The 26,975-nt window shown below is 41.2% G+C and overlaps 1 protein-coding gene across 1 annotated transcript in view; it reads right to left on the bottom strand.

The window, feature by feature from the left end:
* Window positions 1–25,653, bottom strand: part of slc39a10 (solute carrier family 39 member 10) — a gene marked incomplete at its 3' end in the record, with an annotated part of 32,548 nt that extends 6,895 nt beyond the window's left edge. The window contains exons 1-5 of the mRNA XM_080037812.1: window positions 25,626–25,653; window positions 17,856–17,915; window positions 12,745–13,975; window positions 11,702–11,882; window positions 482–657 (exon numbers count right to left, since the gene is read on the bottom strand). Of these exons, the coding sequence (XP_079893938.1) occupies window positions 482–657; window positions 11,702–11,882; window positions 12,745–13,953 (1,566 nt within the window). The 5' untranslated portion in view covers window positions 13,954–13,975; window positions 17,856–17,915; window positions 25,626–25,653. The remainder of the gene's footprint in view (window positions 1–481; window positions 658–11,701; window positions 11,883–12,744; window positions 13,976–17,855; window positions 17,916–25,625) is intronic.
* Window positions 25,654–26,975: the final 1,322 nt, after the last annotated feature.

Consider the following 26,975-nt stretch of genomic DNA (forward strand, 5'->3'; position numbering starts at 1 on the left):
ACCTTTTTATCTCTCTCTCCCTCTTTTACAAGCACACACCTATAGGCCTTGACCTACACACGTTCATTCTCACACATTATATCTTCAAGTGATGGGCAATAAATGACTAACCGATTAGTAGTTTAAACATTTAACCAACTAGTCATGTGCATCCCTAACTTTCATGCAAACATATTATGTGACTTCTGCAGATAATTACAACTTAAAAATGAAACAGGAAATCTAAGACTGTAATTCTGCCTTGGTGACCAGCACTGGGCCGCTATTGGCTGATTCACGGCTTTTTCATTTGTTTGATATTTATTATATTTTGTTTTTTTATTCACAAGTCAAGTTTGGGACAATTCTTAAGAACATTTGTTTTAGGTTTTCTACAAACTGATCCTGATTGATGTAATATCTTCTTCTATTCCCTGTACTCTTGGTTGGAGCTGTATTATGTTCCATCTCTGTGGGAGTGTAATGGGCAGAGGACACTCACGTGAGGCAGCAGGTGGAGCAGAGCGTCTCCACTGAGCGTGCCCACTGCCAGCGCCACCAGGAAGGTGAGCAGGAACTTGAAGCAGGATTGGTTGAGGATGGGAACCAGCACCACTCCCAGCAGAGACAGCAGGCTGATGATGGTGATGGACACAAAGCCCCACAGCCACACCATTACTGGGGACAGAGACAGACAGGGGGAAGGAGGTGAGACAAGTCTTATTCACTCTACTTTATTTATTTTTCAATGAACACAAAGGTTAGGCACACACAAAGTTATTGAAATGTGTCTTTGAATGATGAATTAATCACAGAAAAAATAACGAGCTAAAATAATGAATGCAGATTAATCGCACTTTTATAGTGCCCTTTGACCCGGTGCAAAAGGGTTGCGATGATAGCGTGGCTGCAGCGGCTGCACCTGTAGCTTGCGGACACGGCCCGCACGGGATTAAAGAGTAAAGAAAGAAGCAGGGGAAAGGGCCGAGTGGGCTCTGTTATGGTATCCTTTGGGCAAATAAGCATGAAGGTAGGAAGACATCTTATGTTATTCTCCACAATGTCTGTGCATTATTGATTTAGCGGGTGCCTAATTAACAATGTAGGTTCAAAACTTTCAGTATCTCTCAATCTTCCTCCATGTGTCTCACTTTTGTTTAATAGCTGCCTCATCTCACGCATAAACGGACACCCGCCCCATATCACTCTGCCTTTTATCCTCCTTGTGTTTGTGTGTGTGTATCAATATGTTTGGCTATGAGTAGGACGATGGGGAATGAGTCGGCATAGGCTATGCAAACCTATGGCAGTGCAGCGATGTCTGTTGTGGGAGATAGACAGTCGTTAGACAGAAGTTACGAGAGGGAGCGAGAGAGAGAGAGAGAGAGCCTGTAATTAATTAAATTAAAAAATGTCATCGCTTGACAGCCCTGGTCTTTTTCAATACCCCCTCCCACACCTCGCATACGAAAATTCCTCAGAGGAGGTCATCGTGCATACACTATATAGCAAAGAGCCCACTGCTTTTTAGCCACGTCCAAACTTTTTGGAGATGTAATAGTCCATTAAAAAAGATAACTTTGATTGAACTGAATGAATGGCTGATTCCTAAGCGGACTCCACTACACTATAGCAGTGCTCTACTATCATTTGGCTTCTGGCTAAAAGGTACTTTTCCATCCGTGCTCACATATGAAGGTAACCATCCTCCAGAGGGTTTCAGTCCATGTGTCCTTGTGATGACACATGACGCCTGAAGCAAAGAAATGCGAGGTGACACTTCAGCGGAATCCTGCTCGGCTCGTTTTTCATTTTTGGACGTGAGACGTCAAGCAGAAGAGGAAAAAAGTCAGAGAAGTACACTATCATTTAAACTATCAGTCCACATGTCAGCCCGGGACGCCTTTCAAAAACAGGCCCAGACAAACTTTATGATTCTTCCCCTCACAGAGGACAAAATGGTTAATGTTGTATGAAATTCAATGTCACAGCCAAGCTAGCGGCGTGATTGTTGGAGCGGTTCCTGGGTCCTTCACTGGTGACATTCAGCCAGACTAAAACACAGTGTGCATGTATCGCACATCTCACAGGTAATTGACTTCAGTCAAGCATTTCAGGAGAACATCACAACAAACTAATGCTCTATGACTATCTGCTCCTCGCAGATTTCTCAGCTCATTTAGATTATCGATGTTGAAAACTATGAAATTGATTTGCGCTTTGCAAGTTCACAGGGTTTTAAAGCTATATTTTGTAACTTCTGAAAGTGAGGAATTCTGAGTAATAAAGGCTGTTACATACTCCGCGAGAAGAAAGAACAAAGTTCTCGGTGACAGAGCTGCGAGAAGTTCTTTCTGGTCTGACATTACATACTTCACGAGAACTCAACTGCCGAACTCCTCACCGCGGCGCATTGTTACCATGGTAATTTGACTCAGTAGCGCCAGCTGATTTCACTTCGCTTTCCTCATTGACTTCAGACTGACCAATCACACAATAGTTCTCGGACAAGCTGCGAGAAGAAAGTTCGGCCCGGGTGATGTGTCGAGAACAAGCTGCGAGAACAGCTAAACAAGAGCTGAGAGAAGAAAATGACGTCATTTTCTTCTCGCAGCTCTGTCACCGAGAACTTTGTTCTTTCTTCTCGCGGAGTATGTTACAGCCTTTACAACAACACTGTCGACGCATCTACAGTACATAAGGTAAAGCCTTCAGTGATGGATTCAGTGCATGGATTTTATTTCTTCTGCTGTATGTCCAGGTTTTTTATTAGCAGTAGAATCAACAACTGAAACATTTCATGGGCGCTTCTTGAGCTCCGGTGCCAGTGTCGGGGGCGACACCAGTGTGTAAACGCTGCCACACTGAGAAATACAGAGAGAGTTTTGTGCAGCTTAATCAACTTTGTGTCAACTAGTTTGGCGATGGCTTGAATATAACAGACATTCATTGCATACGAAAAAGTTACGCACTATAGCTTTAACCCTGGAAGGCTCTTATTTAATAACTAACTACATTTTCTCCAGACACATTAAAAACTATTGAGCACTGAAATAATTTAAACAAATGAACAAAAGAACCAACACTGCCATCCAGCCAGAGGGTACACTAACAGTGGCAGACACACTTCCTCTCCTCATCTAGAATGGGCCCCGGGTGGTGGCGCTAGTGAAAAGATGATCTGAGACGAGATGTCTTATGACTGACAGAGTGGTCTTTAGAGAGACTCAACCAAGCTGTTTCTGTCCCATTACCCAGCTGTAGGATTCAATAACGTTCACACACACAAGAAAAGCCTCTCCCAAGGCAGTAGTGTCTCCACCCAGAAAAACAGGAGGCTGGCGTTCCCTCCTGGGGGGAGATATTTGAACTGAAGAGGAAGGCCCTGTCTGGTGCTTAAGTGCTGATCACACAGCCACTTGCTTCCCAAACCCTGGCTCTCACTGCAGGTTCACGTGGGTCCCCTCTGAAGAGAGATCAGAGGCATCTGGTGTTTTGATTGCAATGTTTATCACTCCAAAGTCTGAGAGCCACAATGCTCAACTCGTGTAAGATCTGCTGACTGTGGCCAGGGGCGGAGGTAGTCATTTTGGGGCCTAGGGGCAAACATGGACACAGGGCCCTCCAGATTATTTGCTAAAATCCTTATTTATCTACGCAACACATACAGTATGTGTAACTTTAAATGACGGTGTAGGACGTCCTGAGTCTGCTTAAGCTTTCTTTTACAACTAAGGACAGACCCACTGACTATGCAGTGGAGTTATTATACAGGCCATAATGTAGTCAGCAATGTAGTCTTTATGCAATCTATAAACTATAGGTTCCATATGTATTGTGTGTGAAAATATATTTTGTGTTTTGTACTTTCTGTATATTTTTGTTAAGGACCCCCTCGAAAATGAGATGCTTTATCTCAAGGGGTTTATCCTTCTAATAAACTTGAAATACTGCTAGTTGAACAATATATGAATATAGCCTATTTTAAGTGAGTCTTTTATGCAGCTACAGTATGAAGAGCCTGCTCTCAAATGTATACATTGCGGAGAGAGCCTCATCATTTGGAAGGACAAGCCTGAAAGATTGAATCCATTTTCTCAATATGGATGAAAACCTCTTGCATAACCGCTGCTTTCTCGTTTTATTGCTACCGCCTCTGTCAATGGGCCTTAGCAAAGGTAGAGATGCTATGCTACACTTGACTACCTTCTTATTTGTTACATCGAGCGGGAAACTATGTAACCCTGAGAGGCAACTGTATATCAGCCAGACAGTACATCACTGCAGGTCCTCCACACTCATGAAGCTCATCTACTTCTCTATCTCATTGCCCCCATGCAGTTGTGTGTGTGCGTGTGTGTGTGTGTGTGTGTGTGTGTGTGTGTGTGTGTGTGTGTGTGTGTGTGTGTGTGTGTGTGTGTGTGTGTGGAGGTGGGCAGGGGGTAGTGGGGTTGATAGAAGTTGGTGATAAGGAAACAGAAGGGGGAGTAGGAGACCCACTGGTCTGCGTCTTCTCTCCAATTATGTACCTCATGTGAGCCATGGCTCAGAGAAATGGCCCAGGGTGTCGCTTAGGCTCTCCTAATTGGCGCCGCGCAAAAAAGAGAGGGGAGTGGGGACCAGAAAGAAAGCAAGTGAACATTTTCTGAGCTCCCCCATGGATGCAGGCGGGAGGTAAATGAGGAGGTAGCTCCGCTGCGTGTGGCGATGCCTATGGTGGAGTCTTGGTGGTGCACCATTGCAGACAATCTAGCGCCTTTAGTTCTTCCACTAATGAGGCTCCATTCCCGCCCTTTTGACTTCTTCATGCCCCCTCGTCGTTATTACAATTTTTATGGTGGTGGCACACTGCGGCCCGAGCCCATGTGACACAGGTGTCTCCAGAGGGGGAGTGTGTGTTTAATGATTAAAGATCTAAGAGGGCGTACAGTTCGGAAATTCCTCCAATCTCATGGTTGAACTGCAGCGTCTGCAGCTTTGACAGTGTTATTCCATCCTAAAGTTCACACAAGCAACAATAACTTAGGTTGCAGATAAAAGTTTTTTTGTCACACAAAATGCCATTTTCTATCTCAAACTTAAAGTAAATTCAGGTTTTTGCGGAACATCTCATGACCCCACGCTCGCCACTGTTGCCCATTGTGACAGCTCCCAAACTTCTTTTGTACTTAATACATACATTGTACATAAATGAAAACTAAAATCCAATAACATTGCAGCCATGGGAAAAAATACATTGACTGGGGATAAACGCAGTGTGGTTAGCTTGATTATCACACAAGGTTCACCAATTATTTTCATTCTAGGCGGTTATTTATTCCTAGAGAACACACACACACACACACACACACACACACACACACACACACACACACACACACACACACACACACACACACACACACACACACACACACACACACACACACACACACACACACACACACACACACACACACACACACACACACACACACACACACACACACACACACACACACACACACACACACACACACACACACACACACACACACACACTTTTACAAAACACAACACAAGTTTTTTCATTCTATTCCTTGCTACTCTTGTGGTCACAAACTGTAATTACTGGTGCTGGTTTGAATTGTAACATATGTTTATGGGTTTGTGAGCTTCTTTTAAAGACCTGCAACTCATTAACTTTAAAAACACTGTGACTTATGAGTTGCATTCTCATAAAACCAAGAAAAAGTGCATGGTCCCAGAGCAGGGTTTAACACTGGCCCTCATTCTTTACAGCTGATCCTCCAGCCTCGTTCATGTGTTTCTTTCTAATTAGAATGATTTAGGGGTTTTGGAACACAAACTGAACAGAGAGGAAATGCTCTAAAATAAAACATAGTATAATAAGCATAGGTGAGATGGGTCCAAGCTAGAAAAGTAGTGCATGATCGAGGGCCACTCACTGGCTGCCATGGCAACTAGATTATTTAAGGAAAAAGGGCACATGTTGTCATCGACACAAAGCATCCTACACAATTCAACACGAGTATTGCAGTTAGGTAAGTCAATTCTACTCATTTAGAGTATCAATCATCTATTATAAGAACTGTATAGAAACATTTCAACAGTAATGATCTCCTGGTGAATTTGCCCAGAAATAAAATCTCTCCATATAAGAGTAATATTTTATATTGTATTTATTATCACATATATGAGGCTGATACAATAACTAAGAAAAACCCTGTTCCAGAGATTACAAGGCTATACAAGTTGAACAGGTTAAGAGGCCATTCACAGTCCTGGCTGTCTGAACTGCCAGTCATGCTGGTTTTCATTCATGCCTACCACACCTACATCTGTGGGTGGATGCATTTAGCTGCCTTCTACCTGGCAGGACCTACAGTGGGCTTTTTGACAAATCAGTAAACAGTTACAATTCAAGAAGTCAGCTACGGAAAAAAAAGATAATTAAAGAAGATAATTCTATAGCAGTGTGGTTACATACTATGCCAAGTGTTATCCTGATCAAAAGGCATGGTTTAAAGCTCACATATTATGCACTTTGCTGTCAATTGTATATGGTCTTAGTAGTCCCTAATACTTATTTTTTTAGATGTTTGCTGAAAAACCCGTTCAGATCATTTATTGTAGCAAGCCTCTATACCCTGATTGTTCTCTGGTCTCAGGATGACCTATATTTGTGCGATCTGGCTGGCCCCTCCCACCTCTCTGCCGGGCTTTCTTTATATGTCCATGGGGCTCTCCCACCGTCTCTGCCGTGCTCTCGCGATACTAGAGAGACACTGCGTGACTGCGAACACAGTGTTTACCCGGAGCTAAGCCATAGCTGGTTGCTTGTCCCAAAGCTAATAGCTATACACCAGTCAGGCAAAACTACCAATAAAAACTATTATTTTAGTTTCACCGTTTAAAAAAAAGCACAGGTAGCTTCCTATCCGTTGTGTTATTAAAAACGAGGCATTATTAGACTGCAAGGGGAAAGCTAAGTTAGTGTATTAGGAGCAAAACTTGGTGCTACAACCGAAGCTACATGGGCGCTAACGCTAAAAATAAGACTCAGACGATTTAAACTAGGGGTGTGAACGTTTACAAAAATGTCTAACCGTGTACACGACGGATTTTTTTCGTGTACACGGTTAACCGTGACGTCATTGTCCTCGTGCGCCCGCCGTCTTGAAGGCGCGCGCATACACACACACGCGCGTTCGTTCGCCTGTAAACACACAGTTGACATGAACTACGCTCGTTTACACACCTCTTATGATAGGTCCATGGCACACACACACACACACACACAAGTTCGCCTGTCATGTGCGCCGTCATTATCGCCCTTCATTAGATTAATATAGCCTCTCGCACAAATTTCTACATGTCCACGTTTATGCAGGTTGAACAGGTGTTATAAAGTTTGGGCTACTTACAAGCGTAGTTCACGACAACCGAGTAACTTTAATATTTAGGTTATCTTTCATCACTCGTCCGTGGCTGTGAGTCGAGCCCCAGCACGGCGACTCCCCGCGTGTGTGTGCGCCGATACACACACTCACACACTCGCCGAGGGACAGACAGATTTTCAGACTGCTGTGGGGAATATACAGTCATATGAAAAAGTTTGGGAACCCCTCTCAGCCGGCATTATAATTGACTCTGCTTTCACAAAAAAAATATAAAAGTGGTATGTCTTTCATTTACCAGGAACAGCTAAGTACTGGGATGTTTTCCAAACAAAGATTTTTTGAAAAGCAGTATTTAGTTTTATGAAATTAAATAAAATGTGAAAAACTGGCTGTGCAAAAATATGGGAACCCTTGTGGTCTTGCTGATTTCAATGCATGTAACAGCATGTAAAACTGAGGACTTTAAACACAAAATTGGTTGGATTATGTTGTTAAGCCTTGAACCTCATATAAAGGTCTGTTTAATCATGATAAAAGGTATTTTAGGTGCCTAAATGCAAGTTCCACTTCTCTTTGACTCTCTGCAGAAGTGAGACAGAATGCGATCATCAAAACAGCTCCCAAAAGATCTTAAAAACAAAGATTATTCATTGTCATGGTTTAGCGGAAGGCTACAAGAAGCTTTTCCAAAGGTTTCAATTGTCAATTTTTACTGTAAGGAACGTTGTCAGGGAATGGAAGGACACAGGCACAGTTGCAGTTAAACCCAGGTCTAGCAGACCAAGAAAAGTACAAGAGTGGCATATGCGGCGGATTGTGAGAATGGTTGCACACAACCCAAAGATCACCTCCAAAGACCTGCAAGAACATCTGGCTGCAGATTGTGTATCTGTACATGGTTCAACAAATCAGTGCAATTTGCACCAAAACATCTGTATGGCCGGGTGATGAGAAGGAAGCCCTTTCTGCGCCCACGCCACAGATACAGTTGCATGGAGTATGCAAAAGCTCATTTAGATAAGCCAGATTCATATTGGAAGAAAATGCTTTGGACTGATGAGACAAAAATTAAGTTATTTGGTCTTTATAAAAAGCAGATGTTTTGGTGCAAATTACGCTGAATTGTTGAACGATGTACAGATACACAATCTGCAGCTAGATGTTCTTGCAGGTCTTTGGAGGTGATCTGTGGGTTGTGTGCAACCATTCTCACAATCCTCCACCTATGCCGCTCCTGTTTTTTTCTTGGTCTGCCATGCCTGGGTTTAACTGCCACTATGCCTTTGTCCTTCCATTTCCTGGCAACGTTCCCTACAGTCGAAATTGACAATTGAAACCTTTGGGAAAGCTTCTTGTAGCCTTCCCCTAAACCATGACAATGAACAATCTTTGTTTTTCAGATCTTTTGGGAGCTGTTTTGATGATCCCATTCTGTCTCACTTCAGCAGAGAGTCAAAGAGAAGTGCAACTTGCATTTAGGCACCTAAAATACATTTTCTCATGATTAAACATACATTTCTATAAGGTTCAAGGCTTAACAACATAATCCAACCAACTTTGTGTTTAAAGTCATCAGTTTTACATGCTGTTACATGCATTGAAATCAGCAAGATCACAAGGGTTCCCATATTTTTGCACAGCCAGTTTTTAACATTTTATTTAATTTCATAAAACTAAATACTGCTTTTCAAAAAAATCTTTGTTTGGAAAACATCCCAGTACTTAGCTGTTCCTGGTAAATTAAAGACATACCACTTTTATATTTTTTTTGTGAAAGTAGAGTCAATTATAATGCCAGCTGAGAGGGGTTCCCAAACTTTTTCATATGACTGTAAACAGCATGTTATGAGCAAAAGCTGGTTGCTTGTCCCAAAGCTAATAGCTATACACCAGTCAGGCAAAACTACCAATAAAAACTATTATTTTAGTTTAACAGTTTAAAAAAAAGCACAGGTAGCTTCCTATCCGTGGTGTTATTAAAAACGAGGCATTAATAGACTGCTGTGGTTAAGATAAATTAGTGGAGTATGAGCAAAAGCATTCTGTGTTGGTGTATGTAACATTCAGGCTGTACTAAGGGCATCTTGTCGCTTAGCGGGGAAAACAACATGGCTGTCGCTCGGAAAATTTTCCATCGGATCTCGGGGCCGTGGACCAATAAGAAATGGGGGGGTGGGGTAATCATAGACTAGTGCACGGTGGACGTTTCTGGGGGGGAAGCATGGACATAAAGAAAATATGGGGATGTGGCTGTGCCGACTATTACATAATAGTCGGCGAGAATTCTGACTGGAGTATATTGGGGGGGAGTGGTGGGGGTTTCAGAAAGGGGGAGAGTGAGAAAAGGAGAGATTGTTATTTTTTTTTATATTTTGGCAGTCTCTAGGCACACCGTGGACCCATGGATATGTTAGAACACATTTAAAAAGTGCATTTAGCATAATATGTGACCTTTAAGAAACAAGATGAAACTGTACTCTAGATTTGTTTAACTGTACTATTCAAGAGATAATTTTCCCAAACCAAAATTGCTCCCAGCCTTCTGTGTTACATTCTAAGTCATTAGAAGTTTAGTTTCCTTAATCTATAAATAAAAGTTAATTAAGCACTATTAGAGATAGATTATTCAGATTAGTCAGCCACAGCCCATTCATTTGGATCTTGGGGTCTCAGCTGTGCTCTCAAATTATTTGAAGAAATGTTCAATATCCTGTATTTAAACTAATGGCAGTGTTCACCGCTGCGCTGATTAGCTGAAAATGAGAAAGAAACTGAAAATCAATGTACTAAAAAATGAGAAAGGATGGAGCAAACAATGGTGGGCATACCCAAGGGGATTATGGGAAAAATTCCTGATTCCCTTCAATTATCATCACTTTAAAACAAACATTGTATTACACAGGTCTGCCTCTGCAGGTAATACATATTGATAGCATCACATTATACAGCCAGTGGTTTGTGGTTGTGTTCTTGTGGTTTCTCGCTTATGAAGACAGCCGTTTCCCCTGGCCAATGACACCATCTTACAGTTGGCTTTATTCACTTTCTTAGAACAAATTCTTATGACTAAGGTGTCGTCAACTAGCTGTTAACATAACATAACGTAAATTAATCAATTATTACTGTTTCAAGGATGTCTCACCTTCTTAGTGTTGTATTTCTTTATTCCCTTTTTATGGCTTGGGTTTTTTGGCAGGAGAGTCACTGTCTAGGGTACGCTCCCAGTCATTATAATATCACTGTATTATTGGGTTCTACCTACAAGACACTGAACTCTACTGGACAAACACACCGGATGGACAGTGTCCAAATGTTATTATGTACTGATGAGATTGAAGTTACTGATACAGAATTTATCGTGCATATTAAATTTTGCTCTGCACAGTTTCCCAAGCCTGAACACTGGCAATATTTGGGCATTACATTTTTGTAAGAGAGCTATTGATCTTAAAAAAAAAATAGCTCTCTACCACATTAAAAACATTGTGAAAAATGGGCAAACGTCAAAGGAGATGCTAAATACAAGTGAACTGATAGAGGAAGTGATGTTGGAGTGCAGTTAATGCAATATCTAACTACCAACCACTTCTTCTGTCAGGGTATTAGTCTAATGCAGAACAAGCCTGAACCATTTGGGGAAATTATCTAATGGCTATTCTTCTGACAGACATTTTGATTTGATTTGTGTCACGCTTCAGTTTAGGGCTGCAACTAACGATTATTTTGATAATCGATTAATCTGTCGATTATTTTCTCGATTAATCGATTATTAATCGATATGTGTTTTGGGCCGTAAAATTTCAGAAAATGGTGAAAAATGGTGATACATTTTCCAAAGCCCATGTTGACGTCCTCAAATGTATTATTATGTCCAAAACACACAGATATTTCAGTTAACTGTCATAATAGGATTGAAGAAACCATAAAATATTCACATTTGGAAGCTGAAATCAGAGAATTTGGACATTTTTTATTAAAAAAATACTCGAAACGATTAATCGATTATCAATATAGTTGGCGATTATTTTAGTAATCGATTAATAATCGATTCGTCGATTAATCGTTGCAGCTCTACTTCAGTTCAATATGTACTGTGTCACTGGGTTAAGAAATTCCATGTTTGTTACCTCTTGGGGCCTTTGTAAGCCTCTAACCCATAATATACATCATGAGGATGAACACAATATTTCCGTGTCCTAGGTATCTTTCAGAAATAAAATATCTAAAACAACTACCTAACTGACATAGAGTCATGTCTAGAGTAAGAGCAGCTGTGACGTCTTGAGGTTGACACATAATTCAAAGTAGTTGTCTCTTACCACCAGGACTGACGTTCTCCAAGGCTTCCTGCTCCACCTCCATCTGGTGGTAGTGGTGGATGCAAAAGCGACTGTCTATCTGGTAGAGCAGGGCTGGACACAGGTAGGTGAACTGGCTGGGAGAGATGAGGGAATCTGGACTCAGGCCGTAGTAGGTGAGGAGCTGAGTCAGGTTCAGACACTGGAAGGAGAAAGAGGTGGTATGATGGGAAGAAAGTTACCACTGGAGAATGAAATAAATACATCTCAGAGTATTTAGAGAATTATCGGGTAGCTAAGATGATGACGAGCAGTATTTAAAGGTTAAATATTGTGCTCATTTTCAGGTGCAAAATATCAGTTTGTGTTCCTACAAGAAACTGTTTTCACAGTGTAGCGTCCAGAAAACCCTTTATATTTCTCACAGTGCCATTTCTGAATCTCCTCTTTTCAGCCTCTGTCTGAAACGCTCTGTTTTAGAAACTGTCTCTTTAAGCCCCGCCTTCGAAAAGCCCAGTCTGATGGCCCCGAATCTAACTGGCAGTTTGAATTTAACCGCCAGTCAGATTATGGGGTATCTGGCAGTGTTCTTATCACAGGTGGAGGTAGTGCTAAGTAAGGTTGGTAATAGGGGGCGTGGCTTCTCTCCTTATGATGTCATAAGGATGACGTCTTGATAGGTGACTTTTAAATAATTATTTTGTCATCAGCAAGACACCTGTTTTTTTTGTTTAGTTCATATTAAAAACAAAAGCTCTTAAAAAGGTGCTAGGAGGAACTTTCAAACATTTCTGAAACAGTCTTAAATATTTCCTCTGATGATCATAAATTACATTCAACAGCAAAGGAGACCATCAGTGCAAAGAATGCTATTTTTATATAGTTATTCTTATTGCCTTGGTCATGGGTACGCTCACCCAGGAAGAACAGCTAGGGTAATAAAAACACTACCACTTTTGTCCAAAGGGGGTGCAAGAATGAACACGGATACACGGAGCACCTTTAAAGTGGAGCTTCTTGAATATCAAAGCTATCATCTGAAGGTGACTTTAAACACATCCTACCGCTTCATGCTGATGAGCAAATCCTCCTGGATGGTCAGGCAACACAGGGACTGGCACAGTGGAGGCGACAGGCCCCCCTGGTGCTTCTCTCTTGGCTTTATGAGAATGGCTATGACCGTGGCTGTGATCATGGTCATGGTCATGTTGATGCTCGTTGCCATCAGACAGAGGTGTGGGAGGAGACAGGGTTTTGTTTCGCCCTCGCTGTCCTCGGGCCCTGGCCAGCTTTTTGGGCTTCTTGGGCCGGCTTTCTGTGGTAGACTGTGGCTCCTGGGAGGGGGGCTGTCCCTGGTTGGTTGGAGGAGTTTCAGTACCGGTCTGCACTTCTTGGACATGATTGTGGTCATGTTCATGAGCACTGTGGTCGTGATCAGCATGGTTGTGATCATTATGAGCTTGAGAAGAAATGTTCTTGTGGTTAGACTGCACCTGTACTTTCTCATGTGTGTGCTCCTTGTCATGTGTGTGATCATGGCTGTGATCGTGACCATGTGTGTCCTGCAAATGTCCATCAGAATGTTTATGCTCACTATCTTCTACTTTAGCGTGATCGTGACCATGTTCTGCATCGTGCCCATGATCATGGTTGTGGTCGTGATCATGGTCATGGTCATGCCCTGTATGTGCACCCGCAGCTGGGTTAGCAGCAGTAGTGTGCTGGGTGCACTTTGTGGGAACTTGTTCTGTGTGCGGATGGTTGGAGACGGGCTTGTGTTGTGTATGGTCATGCTTATGTCCATGTCCATGCCCATGACCCTTGCTATGGTCTTCATTGGTGGAAGAATGTGTGTGAATGCCGTCCTGTATCTCCAGCACGTCCAGGTGAGCTACGTGGTCGTGGCCCAGTTCCTCGTGATCGACGCCGACCAACTTGACCTCACCCAGACCCAGGCTAATCAGCAGGCTCTCGAAGCCCTGGAAGTCTAGCTTGTCTTTCTGGCCGTATCGCCTGAACAACTGCTGGACGTAGAAGCGCTGCTCTTCCTCTAGAGAATGCCCTTGCGGACCGTTGGAATCTGTTGGAAACTGAGTGGGCCCTTTCACGTACGGTGCTTCGGAAATCTGGAGGTCGCTGTGGGCATCGTTGTGGTCGCCGTGGTGATGCCCATCGTGCTTATGGTCGTGACCTTCGCCATGACAACGGTTGCACTGGAAGAGGAAGGTGAGCACACACAGGAAGCAGAACTTTGTGTGCACGTGGACCCGCATTGTCCCCGAACTTCTGGATCCCCTGCAAAAAAACAAAACAGAAAAGTAACAGTGTCAGAGTTCACTTTCTCATAGTAATGATTAAATGTAGAGAAATATGTCCTAGAATAGAGAAAACAATTGTTCAAAGTAACATAAAGAGACACCATAAAGACAGGAGTATTTTTGTGGGAGTGGAATGTGACATGTGTAAATCCAGTCCCGTGTCACCCTCTACCCCAGAGACAGAAAGACAGTGGAGACTGTGTTCCTTGTAGATGGTTGGACGTATTAATGGCAACAGCAACTGTAACATTGTATCATATTCAGCGTCTTAATTATGTGTTTAAAACTATTAAAATTACTGTTGTATCATATAATATGTTCCACATGCTCCGATCCCTAGAATATTACCATATTTAAAAAGGAGAGGTAAGTGATATGTTCCTTTTAGCTAACATCCCTTGTCCCTATGTCACCACCACATGAACACACAGCCGTCTTCGTCAGATAGTACCGCGATGGAGAGCAGCGAGTGAATGTCACGCCCTACCAACTGAGCTAAGGGTGCCCCGAAACTTGCCTCTTTAAAGCGTTCTGTCTCCTGATTGGATAAAACGAGCGGGATACTTGAAATTTTAACTGCCAATTACTGCAAAGCTGAATGACTTGGAGACCTGTGTTATGAACTGTGCATGCTGTTCAAGCGATTGCTGTAGGAATATAGAGAGATTTAATATGTATATTATCAAAACAATATCCTTACTTCTCCTTTAAAGTTGGTCTGAAATATTAGAATATACTCATATTTTTCAGAAACAACAACAGAAATATAACGTGCAATACAAATACATCAAATACACAACAAGCTGATAGAGACAAAACCATTTAAACATTTAGACAGCGATGTAGAATGGCTGCATTGAAAATTACGTGGTTGTACATAGATATGTTAAAATACAGCCTGAAATATAGCTATTTAAAACAGTTAAAAGGTACATTTTGGAAGATTTAAGATAATATGTGTTAAAGGGTATGAACGTATATTTATTTTAATTTGTTGCTGTAAGTTGTTCCAGGAGTCAAGGGCACTGAATCTAAAAGCTGTCGAAGCTGATACAAAGCTCAGACCTGGCTTGTGGAACATGCCAGTGGAGTGGGTCTGATAAAGCCCATCTGAAATTTGCAGCATTGCAGTCAAATAATGTGGTAGCTTCCCGGTCAGGGCTTTATATACAGTATAAAAATATGCCAATGTGAGTCACCTCTTCCTTTAAGAGAGGACCATCCAACCTTTCCATATAAAACACAATGGTGTGTATCATAAGTATCTCCTGTGATTAAAGCACAGTGAAAAACAGAGTCCAGGAGTTTAAGACATGTATATGATGCATGACGGTAAACCACATCACCATAATCAAGGACTCAATTCTGAGATTGATATATACAGCATGTCTCAATAAGGCAAATGTGTGTAAATGTAAAATAAAATAATCCTTACATGAGATAATAAAATGTATTATTATACAAGTGGAGTTGTGTTCCACTGTTCACATTTCACCACACGAATGAGACTTTTAGTGTGAAACAAACTTTGATACTATTTGCTTAGAATCATAACTTTGGAGGCAGATGTTGTTGCAACACAATTAATTAACCGTAGTCAAGAAACAATAACGCTCAAGGACTTGACCCAACTGAAAGTAAAAAGGACACAGTTACTGAATCTAACAGTACATTGTCACACATTCACTTGTCATTAAAGTCATAGTTAACATAAAGTGATCATGGGTACAACACAGAGGGTTAGCTGCTCTGTGGAATTTTAAGTAGAAACACTGCAACAACTGATTAGAAAACAGGAAGCACCGGTATCAGATTAATCAATGATCTAATTAAAACCCTTAAATGGTCTTTAAAAGCCTTATCAGAGCTTCTATAGCAATGATCGGCAGACACACTGATATCTTAGTGAAGCAGGGTCAGCATTAGTTAACTTTTAACAAAACAATTAAAAATAAGTTAGTATGGTATGCCTCCAAATCTTACATAAAACACAACATTGAAACTTACTCACTTGGGCTGCTACCTTGAGCTTAGTATAGCAGATCTAAGAGCGGAATCGGGGCGCCTTGTGGAGCACTTTAAACCTCTACCGAGAATTGTGTAACAAATTGCTTGTTTTCCCCCCACTCTAAAAAGCCTGAAGCAGCAATATCATTCCTGTCAAATGATCCTCATAAGGTCTCTTGTGAAGCCCGTGGGTGGTAGATGCAGGAGAGGGGTGGAGACGAGTAAAGAGAGGTCAGATGAGAAATACTGCTGGATAATGGCAAGAAGGCACACAGAAGAGACCAGACACACCCACACACACAGACACACACACACACACACACGCACACACACACACACACACAAGGCTTTGGCAGCCAGCTTGTTAACAATGTGTATGCTAGATTTACAGCATGCACATCATGAGGGAATAGATTTGTGTTGTACAGAGAGCACAGATACTGGTGCTAAACATTAAAAGCAAAAGAGAGTGATAGATCCTCCGCACTAGTTGTCAAGGCCGGTAACAACGGGAGCAACAACAACACAAAAGGGCAAAGTATAACTACATTGATTTCTTTCTGGATACCCACATAGGAAGAAAAACAAAAACTTAAAAGAGAGGATCCATATAAAACCAAATCACTTAAATAGCATTACATAAGAGGCTCATTTTGCATTATACACAACATATTGGTGTTAGACGTACAGTGGGCCTGAGAAAAGCAACAATCTGCCAATCTAATAATAATTGCAATACTAATCTATAGAGCAGTTGTATCCATCCCAGTCATTTTCTTAATAGAGAACACGTTAGAAAAAGATTCAAATGGCTAAAACAAAGCCACAGTTTATTCCTCAAAGCCTTGATCATCGGGCAAACGACATCAACGGCTTTATCAGCTAAATGCTATAAGCTCTTTATTGACTTGCTTCTCCCTTATATAACAAGATCAAGAACTCGTGTAAAAGTATTAGCTGTATTTTAAAAGTTTGAGAAGACTTAATGCAATGTCGTAAAAAAAAGGTTAATATTTTTGTCCAAATGAACTTTTGCTGTAGCTGACATTTCTGCATAAGCTACAGTTAGAGAAAACAGCGGAAAAAAGATCCAACTTGTGCACTTTTTAAATGAGTCGTCCAGTGAGAAACCATGTGGCACAATTCAACAACTTGAAAAATAATAATAAAAAAAAAAAACTTTAGAAAACCTTGCACAATAAAGTCAGAAAGTCAAACACTAACTTCATTCTCACATCTCATTAGCGTTTGAAACTGAAAAGCGAGGCTACTTACCACCGCGTGCCCTTGAATGAGTGGTGTGTGAAATTAGGTTTGGAGCGAAATTATGGTTTTGCCCTGACTCAAGGCTGAAGACGGTACAGTGTGGTTACAAGCCTGCTTTACAAGACAGTGTTTATACACATGAAGACAGCGGCGACCTATGAACCTCACAACAGATAGGTTGATTTAAAAAAAAAAAAGGGATCTATTTTTAAGAGCACACCCTCTCAGCTGAAAACAGAGCCTGCTGTGTTTTAATCACTACGGTTCTTTGTTTGTGTTTGGCCTTTGAGACAAACAAGATAATCTCTATGAGAGTTTAAATAAGTGTTGCACAAACCAGAAATCGAAATAGTTAAGCATTTGAATTTATTGAAAGTATTTTCTGCAAACATTTGCTACTTAATATTGTATCCATGAAAAAAAAATGGTGAACTGTAGTCAGCCTAAAAGTTTGTTTCTAATAAAGGAATATTATTGAAAGGAAACTACAAATGGCCTTGGATGACTACCCTGAGTTTTTTTGGTGAGCATAAGAAGAAGAAGTAAATAATCCTATCCAAAAATACATTGACATGGTAACTCACCCGTAATACTACGTTAACCCCTGCTTGGCCCCCAGTCCTGATCCCGCTGAATTGTGCACTCTGGAAAAGAAGAGAGACAGACAGGTGACATTCAGAATCATTCACACACACATTGTTACTTGGAGCCAGTAAAACTGCAGTCAAGCACTGCTCGTAGCTAAAGGTTATGATTGAAAAGCAATGTGCAAACATTATAGCGACAGAACAGTTTATTATACAGCATGTGCAGTCTACACTTGATTTTAACTTCCATTTAGAACTGACAGTATTGTTGTAGGAAGGCCTTCAAGTGCTCTCCTCAACAACCAATTTATAAGACAGGAGTCAACATGACAAAAAAAACAAAGGGACAAAAAAAGGTGAACATGAGCTCACTGTGCCTGATTCGAACACATTGAGAACACATTGAGTCACTATCCTTGACTGATTAGGACTCCTGCATTCACAGGCCGCCTTAATATGATTCTGCATTGACACTTTTCTTAGCAATAGATAATACAGGGAACACTTGGTTTGGGTGTACTGATGGTAAAGCTGGCTACCTTGAAATCTTTCAGGGTAAAACTTTTCACTTTGAAAACTGTGACGCAAATGAACAATACGTTAGCCTGATTGGACTGAGGGAGTCATCGTCACCAACTTCACAATTATCAGAAGGATTTTAGGGGAAATGTGTGTTGAAAATTGCAGTCTACCTCATATAGTCCTACTGGATGTTATATTGCAGCAGTAAGAACTAGGCAGCTTTGCTTTTAGGGATTTCTCTCATGGACAAGCATAACTTAACATAAAGTTGTAATGAGAAAGATGATATTGATATGATACTGTCACAGAGTTGAACAGTTTTCCTCAGCTACAAAAATACAATGAATATGATAACTGTCTTGGAGTAGAAAATGATTGACATTTCTTTTTGACCACAATTGCTAGTAAAGAAATAAATTGTACACAATGTTACATAACCCTGTGTGTGCATACTTTTAAGAAGTGCTGATATGAATGTCTCCAGTTAATTTCTGCAGACTAAAATTACGGCATGAATTTGTTATGTCAAAACAAATTGGTCAAGTTACCGGCGTCAGCTACGGTAAAAACCTAAATATATGTTTTGTCCTTTCTGAGCCCTCTTTCTAAATGCATGCCTCAAATTGTGTTTTGTCCGTTTCCCTTTTAGCTTGTTGCTGACAACAGGAACCTTGTTATTTCTCCCAGGGGGAAAAAAGAAGACTTGTGGCCCTTAAGCTGCTTCATATGATTCTCACACGACCATAGACGTCCTTCTGATCTCAGGATCAAGCCAGTGTCTGCAGGGCCAAAGGAAAGAGGAGTGAAGAATTTTAATCTCCTCTGGTATTCAAGAAATGCCATCAGATGCTATCTGCTGGTTTTAGTAAGAAGCAAGTGATGTTTTTTTTTTGCTACTGAACCTGATGTGATACAATTTCTCTCAGAAAATAGAGCCCAAAATGCACTCTGAGACTTGTGTTAGTCCTGATTTGAAATGGATAATGGTCTAGGCTGTGTATTAAGATTGCTTTTTTAAACAGGCACGTAGCAGATCATGAGATATTCACTGATTTTGACAGAAAGTGATTTTGACAACAAGCATTCTTTAGAATCGCAGACTCATCCTTTAACAGGGTTCAACATAACTTTTTTTTCCTACTGGCCCGCCGGGCCAGTGGATCTGAGTTTTACTGGCCCCTTGTATATTTTCACTGGCCCTGCACACACTTTTTTTTTCTTCATAATTTAGTGTCAATAATTATAATACCTGTATTAGAAAAATAAAGAAAGATAACCAGATCTAAAGGGAATATCTATACTGTAACAGTATAGATATTCCCTTTAGATTTGGTTATTTTTATTTTAGTTAATTATATGAAATGTTGATATTGCTATACACATAATATAAAACCAGGCAAACATATTGAATTAGAAGCCTACAACTGAAAGTATGTTGAAAGAGTCGGCCAGTATTTTAAAGTCCAGTAGTTTGATTTTATGATTTTTGATTGTTTTTATTCTTGAATTTGGGCAGTTTAATGAATAGTTCACCTGCAGAAGTCATGTTCAAACATAAAAAAAAATAAGAGATGAAGGTCTGATCATTCTTTGTGGTGTGGTAGGCTGTTTTTTACTTTCTCTATATGCATTAGGGATGTGAATGTGTCGACCGAATGACCGGTTTTCCACTTGCGCTCAAGTTGACTTTAAAAATAGAATAGAAATACGAAAATCAGGGGGTTATGCCGTTTTTTTAATGGGAGATTTCACCGTGTACGAGTTCACGTCTGGTCGTGAGCGCGCTGCAGGAGTGTCACTTCTCCATGAAGTGTCAGCTTCACATAAGAGTCCGGTGTGGGACCATTTTTTCAAACTATTGATAAAAAACAATGCAGTGCAAAATATGCAGCATAAGTTAAACGCTCGTCTGAGACTATGACGTTAAATCACCTTAGAAACACACAATGCGTTCGTCCGATCACAGCAGCGTTTCACCGTGTGATCTCGCCAGCGAGTGAGCCGCCGCGCAGATGAACTGTGGTTTGTGGCTAAAATAATAACCGGGGATATTCTCCCCGTTAGCGATTTCAATGGGAAAGACTTCCGCGATTTGATTGAATGTCTCGAGCCTGAAAACACAGTGCCAAACTGCGCGACTATAGGAACTGTACAGTGAGCGGAGTCCCTCCGTTCGTTTCTGTCTACAACCGACACAATCACCGGAGACGCATTCACAGCGTTTAAATAACGCCTCTCATTTGTATTACCATTGGGGCTTGTATGCAAATACTGTAACATTACGGTGGCAGATAAAGGAAAAGCGCTATCACTTTCTGCACCTCAACCTCTGCTGTGGGAAGAAAGAAAGGGGGCAAAGCAAGTCGATTGATTTGTCGACTCGCAGGCGGACGGTAGGCAGCTCTGCCAACGGAGCGAGAGTGCACCCGCTTCTTGCTCCACCTGTCAAAACGCCCACGCATCGGTTGTCCATTAAAAAATATATTTAATATTAGGTTTATTATATTGAGTCTTAAATAAACACTGCTTTCATTACGACTCTCAACGCGCATTTCAATGAACCATGATAGTCTACAAAAAAGGTAGTCTACAAAAAGATACTGAACTGTGATTGGCCAGTCACTGGCCCGGGCGGGACAGTGACTGGCCAATCAACTTGCCCTGCATATGATTTTACTGGCCCCGGGCCATCGGGCTATACGTTATGTCGAACCCAAAAGAAAACTGTATATAGCTTTCCCTTAATGGTTTTCTAGAATGTTTTGTATTACATCCAGTAGCACAAAGCAACGATGCACAAAGAGTTAAAACGTTCAGTATCACGGGACAAATACATATAAAACACATGTCAGAGTGTTGTTTTCTTGGAAAGGCAGATGCAACCCCGTGAGTTCATGGGACATAAGCCTACAATCATTGATTGAGATAAATAATTGACTGTCATCTGTTTTCAGCTTACCCATCACTGTTCCCAAAAATATTAGTTCACCAGTTACGAGGATGCACATGTCAGACGTCAGCAACACAGGCAGGCAGACATATCACAATCATTACAGCTTAGCTTTACTGTCCACAAGCAGCACAGAAAAATACACACACCTCATCTTTTAGGACATAATGCTTTTCAGCTTATCGGTCAAGCTACTGCTGCACAGCACAGAAGAAATAACTGTAATCAAGACAGTCATTATAGCAGGTCAAACTAGCAATCAGCTGACAAAGAGTAGCTATTCTGTGGAATATGTCATACGCTGTGCGGTAGGTAGGTCTCCTGACTAAGGTACCTGGGAAATTTACCATAATGTGGAAAGCCATTATCTGTTCACAGCCAGGCTGATAATAGCACTCAGTATAGCCGACTCAGCACAGGTGGCAGGTGAACACACATATGGTTCAGTGCGAGTTGATTCCAAATTTTTCTAAAGCACTGGCGATTGACAAGGTAATGACCAAGCAAAGTCAAACCAAAGTCATACAAATGTCCAGCTTCCCTTGAACAGCCATAAATGTCCGAGTTAACAGGCCACAACTTCCTATGAGTCAACCAAGCTCCTTACACAACAACAAAAACCACATCCACTTCAAGCTGTGTCATTTAAAAGACAGTCATATAGACAGTATAGCAGATGGGAGCTGCTGTATAGAGTCCTGAATTCCACGGTTGGTATGCAGGAGCTGCAATGTAAAAAAACGCAAGAGATCATTGTGGCAGGTGTGTGTGTGGCTGATGCTCTGTGGCCTAGAAACATGTTCATCGTAGTGTAAAAGAGTCAAAAACCCACAAAAACAACTGAACAACCAGCGGAACTAGCAGTACGCTGTGTAGACGTCAAAGAAACAACACCTTGGCCAAACAGAGGGATGCTTACCCTTAGTCAGACAGAAGCCAGAGAGGGCAGGAGGTCACACCACAACAGTACAGAAGGATCACAGCAGCACTAACACAACAGGTTGAATGCTATGAGCCGTATGGGTTCAGTGTCTTAACTAATTTGTAGGAAAGGGGAGGCACAGCGAGGGAATGTATGTGTGTCCATGGATCAACCACCTGACCAGCTACTTGTGTGTATACGTGTGACTGTAAGTGTACTATTGGTAGGGCACTCTGCCTAGTTTTGGCGTTTTTGTCTTTTTTTTGTAAATCAGCTACTTGAAATGTGCCAATTTTTATACCAAAATGGCTCACCAGTCTTATACCCGGCGTGTTTGGTTATATAAAACAGTGGAGTGTCTTTTAAAAATAAACATTCTCGCTAGGTCTACAGAATCATTTGATGACCATCCTCCTAATGCCAGCACTAAACTGGTCCGACCTGTGCCTTGTCCTGCAGGCTTAGCCTGACATACAGCACAAAGGTATGTGCTCTGAGGGCTATGGCTTTAAACCCTGGTGGGAAAAAAAATGGGAACACTAAAGCGTTGCCTAATATACAGCGTTTGTATTTCAATAGTTCTCATCAACTAAGTCCTACAGAAACAATGCTAGTGTTCAAATCGGTGGAGTAGGGCCCTATGAAATCAGTTTGATGTTTTCCTTAGTTCTGTTTCAATTTTCCCAAATTCCATTATTTGCTTAATGCACTAATATTATCATCAGAACGAGTGAGTGCTTATTTAAAAGGTGGAGTCAGCGATTCAGCAGAAGGCTTGTTGTCAAAATAACTGAATATCTCCTTCCAATCCGCCACATACTTTTACTGTGTGCACTGAAAAAATGCACACAGTCACATAAGTCATTCTGATATTTTTCAGCTCTGTATTTCGGGATGAAAACCAAATTAACGCAGTTTATTTGCCGACTTGGGCGTTTCAATCATTTGAAATGTAGTAATGCAGAAGCCGTTTTTATTTTACAATGCTGTGATTCTGACGGCGTTTTCCGTTTTTTGCATCATAGGGCTCTACTTACATAGACAGTGTTCGTTCTAAACATAAACAAGGCTGAGGTTAGAATGGATGTATAGCTTGTAAAATGTTTGCTAGCAGGACTCAACATGCCCTGTCTGCAGGAAAGACTGTATCATGAGAAGCAGGTGTGTGGGAATGGTGTTACATGTGCAGCAGATTGTGGACATTGTGAGCACTAAAACAAATAGATCAGCCCGGCCCATGTTTACAAAATTCTTATTGGAAACATGCAGCTGGCAGCAACAGTGACAGTCCACAGTGTGTACTGTATAGTACCAAGGTGGGTAAAGACCTCTGACTATCTCCAATGTACTGTACATGTTTCTTTGTTTTGTTTTTAACATGAGATTTGGAATCTGGGAGCTAGGCAGCTTTAACAATGGCCATTTTATCTTGTATTATTGCAGGAAAAAGTGGCATATTGATGGAGGAACCTGTACTGTCCAATTTATCTTTTTAAATGTCTTAATCAAGACCGGTGCAATCCTGTGTTCCCTTTATTTTTATCCTAGTGTTGTCCAAAAAACAAGTGACAGAAATACCAAATACAGGGGCGCCCTTAACTCAGTTGGTAGGGCGTCCCCCCCGGGCCGGGCCCAGCAGCAGACCCGGGTTCAATTCCCGCCCGCAGTCGTTCTCTGCATGTCAATCCCCTCTCTGCCCCATTTCACCTCTGTCTCTCTGCACTATCAATAAAGCATAAAAATGCCAAAAGATATCTTTAAAAAAAATACTAAATACAAAATACAGTCTAAATTTTCTGTCCACGTGCATTAGGGCCTACTTAAGATCTGAAACAAGCAAGGCAGTGACCAAATTATAATTTCAGTAATGCCATTTTAATACAGTGAGCACTGATGAGTTGGTTGTTTTGTAATACAACAAATAGGTAAACATGTGGGGGCCCATCAATAAGGGTTTGCTAAACCATGGTTCTATTTTTCTAGCACAAACCTAAATCTCAATGGCTCAAGCACAACTGTAGCTTACTTTGTGAGAGGTCAATCTTGTGTTTGAGGCTGTTAACTACATTACATGAACAACATGTGTGCATTACATGAACAACATGTGTGCATGTATCACTGTCAGAGTTTTAAATTATTGCACAATTACACAACGGAAGTCCCTGTATAATATCCTTGAGCTACACTTAAAGCCTGTAAGCTGTAGCCATTTAGCAGTTTAAGCATGTGGCAGTCGTAAATAAGGTTGGTAATGCAACCTAACGCTTACATAAGGAGTGAAAATGTCAACTGTCAATAAGATCTATTTACATACTGTATACAGGGGAGTTACATACAATTTGTTGCACATTTCTGTAGATTATTCTTCCAATTCTGACTGTTCAACTACATGACACATCAAAGATAGGATATTTTAAAGGATGGGGAATAATTAATTTTGCTTTCAAGATTCCTCCTGCCACTGACCAAAATAAATGCACAACTGAGTAAGTTAAGGATACATTCCTGTAGGAATGTAAAATGTTATGCATGTATGGCAGTTTTAAAAGAGTTGTATTTGTGATGTCCCTGGTGTCACAACAGCACACCGATTTTACTTTATACCGCTTCCTTTGCAAAATTCTTCTTTTAATTAGGCTCCTCAACACTGAATTGTACCTATACAGCGGTATATTACGTTGCGATACCCGTGTTGAATATTTATTGACAGGTCTCTTAATTGTAACATTAGCATACGACCACAACCTGCCACAACACATGCTGTGATGATCCACTACGTGGGTGTCTGGTAGGGGATTTTAATATGTAAAATACAATTTTACTTTAAAAGCAATTCAGTCAGTCAAGTAAAGCCATGCTGTTGATGAAGCAGAGCAGCGATACCGCCCGCCCATCATTCATCTCTCTGGTCAGCGGAGGGGGGCTTGAACGCTGCACGTGGTGTAGTGCTTAATGCAACACTGTCTGAGAGCTGGCCACTCAACCGTCAATGGAACGTGCTCACACACAAGCGCTATTAAAATGCTTAGAACTGCAGCATTCTAGTCGCCAATATCCAAAGCAAGCCCCGGAAAGCTGTCCGAGATACACCGTCAAAGCCAGCCAGCCCATTTGTGTTGTGAGAGTCTCCCTGTTTAGAGAGGCTAAAGCTAACGCTAGCCTGGGAACGAAGGTAACAATTCAGACAGCTAACGTTAGCTAGCACACGACTCACAGGAAATTAGCTTCCACTCTATAAAGAGCACCGGCAACATGTGCTGTCCGATATGAACGTTCACAACAGTGGTTAGTAACATGTACACGCGGTGGCAAACGCTGCCCGGGTCCATGTTGTGGGAGTGAATGATAACGAATGGGTTTTTTATATAGTTACCTCACTCGAGTGCCGTGTGCATCTCCTCTCCGCTCGGTACCAAAAAAAAAAAAATGCTGTCTGCTTTACGTCAACGTGGGAAAGGCCAGTCATTCAGCAACGCCTCTTGCGGATATTCCGTAGGCTGTCGGCAGGGGCGGAACAACAGTCTGCGCTATGTGCGCAGCGCTTTGAAGACAGCACTGACGTTTCTTTCCGCCAAATTGTGTCAGTGTGCTGCTCCTTTATTAGGTCCAGGGTGCTGCTGTCTTATGATGACTGAGCTGAGGAAATGATGTTCACACAGACAGGACAACAGTGACTAAAGCCAAAGCCCACAGCCGAGGGATCCAAGCCTCTGTCTCTTTTGGTTACAGGGTGCAAAAAAATGCATCACACAATTCGAGATTATATATTATATATATATAATATATAATCTGCAATTAGTGTGTGACATATGTGTAAAGCGATTTAAGTGGTCAAGTATGACTAAAAAAGCGCTATAAAAGTAGGCTATGTGAACGTTAACATTTTGTTTTAACCAAGTTAAGTTTTAACCAAGCATAATGAGGACAAAAGGGGACAATAATAAGCACTGATGTTCCTTAAATGGGAAATGGAGAGAATCTAAATGTGCAAGCTGAAACCAGCTGAATCATCTGTTTTGTCGTGTGCAGGTTCCTCATTCACTCAGGCCTACCAAACATTTGAACTATCAAGGAGAAGGAGGATTAGATGTACAGCAAATATTATTAATCTCTTGATTCGATTAAATAAAACCGACTAACGGACAAAGGTTTATTAGTGGGTAGAGGGAGGGAATTGGGACATCAATATTTTAATAATCCTACAGGTCTGAGCCATGGTGAAACTCCAAGATTGCACAAACAATGAATATAAAACTGAAAACATGCATTCTGGACTTTCTAAAAAATAATAAATAATCAAATCTTTTGTGTTATTGACTGTTTTCAAGCCGACAGGACTTTCAAAATGTAGGTAACCTGGAATTTAAGTGCAGCGTAAACCCAAAATGATTCGGCCTTCGTATAGAGGAAAATATTTAAGCGCACCAACATTCCTGGCATACATAAAGCAAATTATTGGTCACTTCAACTCAACTCTAAAGGCTGAAGACAGTTATGAGGTGTAAGTAATAATAGCCTACATTGTTTTGAAGAGATTTGTGATTGTTGGTAATGTGTATGTGAGAGGGAAACCACGTGAGACTGACAACATGCGTGACCAGTGCAGACTCAAAGCAATATTATGTAACTTTCACTTTTAAACAGAAGGGAAACAGATACGTATGTTTGAAAGCTCTGGGAAAAGTAACTGGAAGTAAGACTTTCTTGTCAGACATATTCCTCC

The sequence above is a fragment of the Ammodytes marinus genome (assembly GCF_949987685.1).
Source record: "Ammodytes marinus genome assembly, chromosome: 12".
NCBI lineage: Eukaryota > Metazoa > Chordata > Actinopteri > Uranoscopiformes > Ammodytidae > Ammodytes > Ammodytes marinus.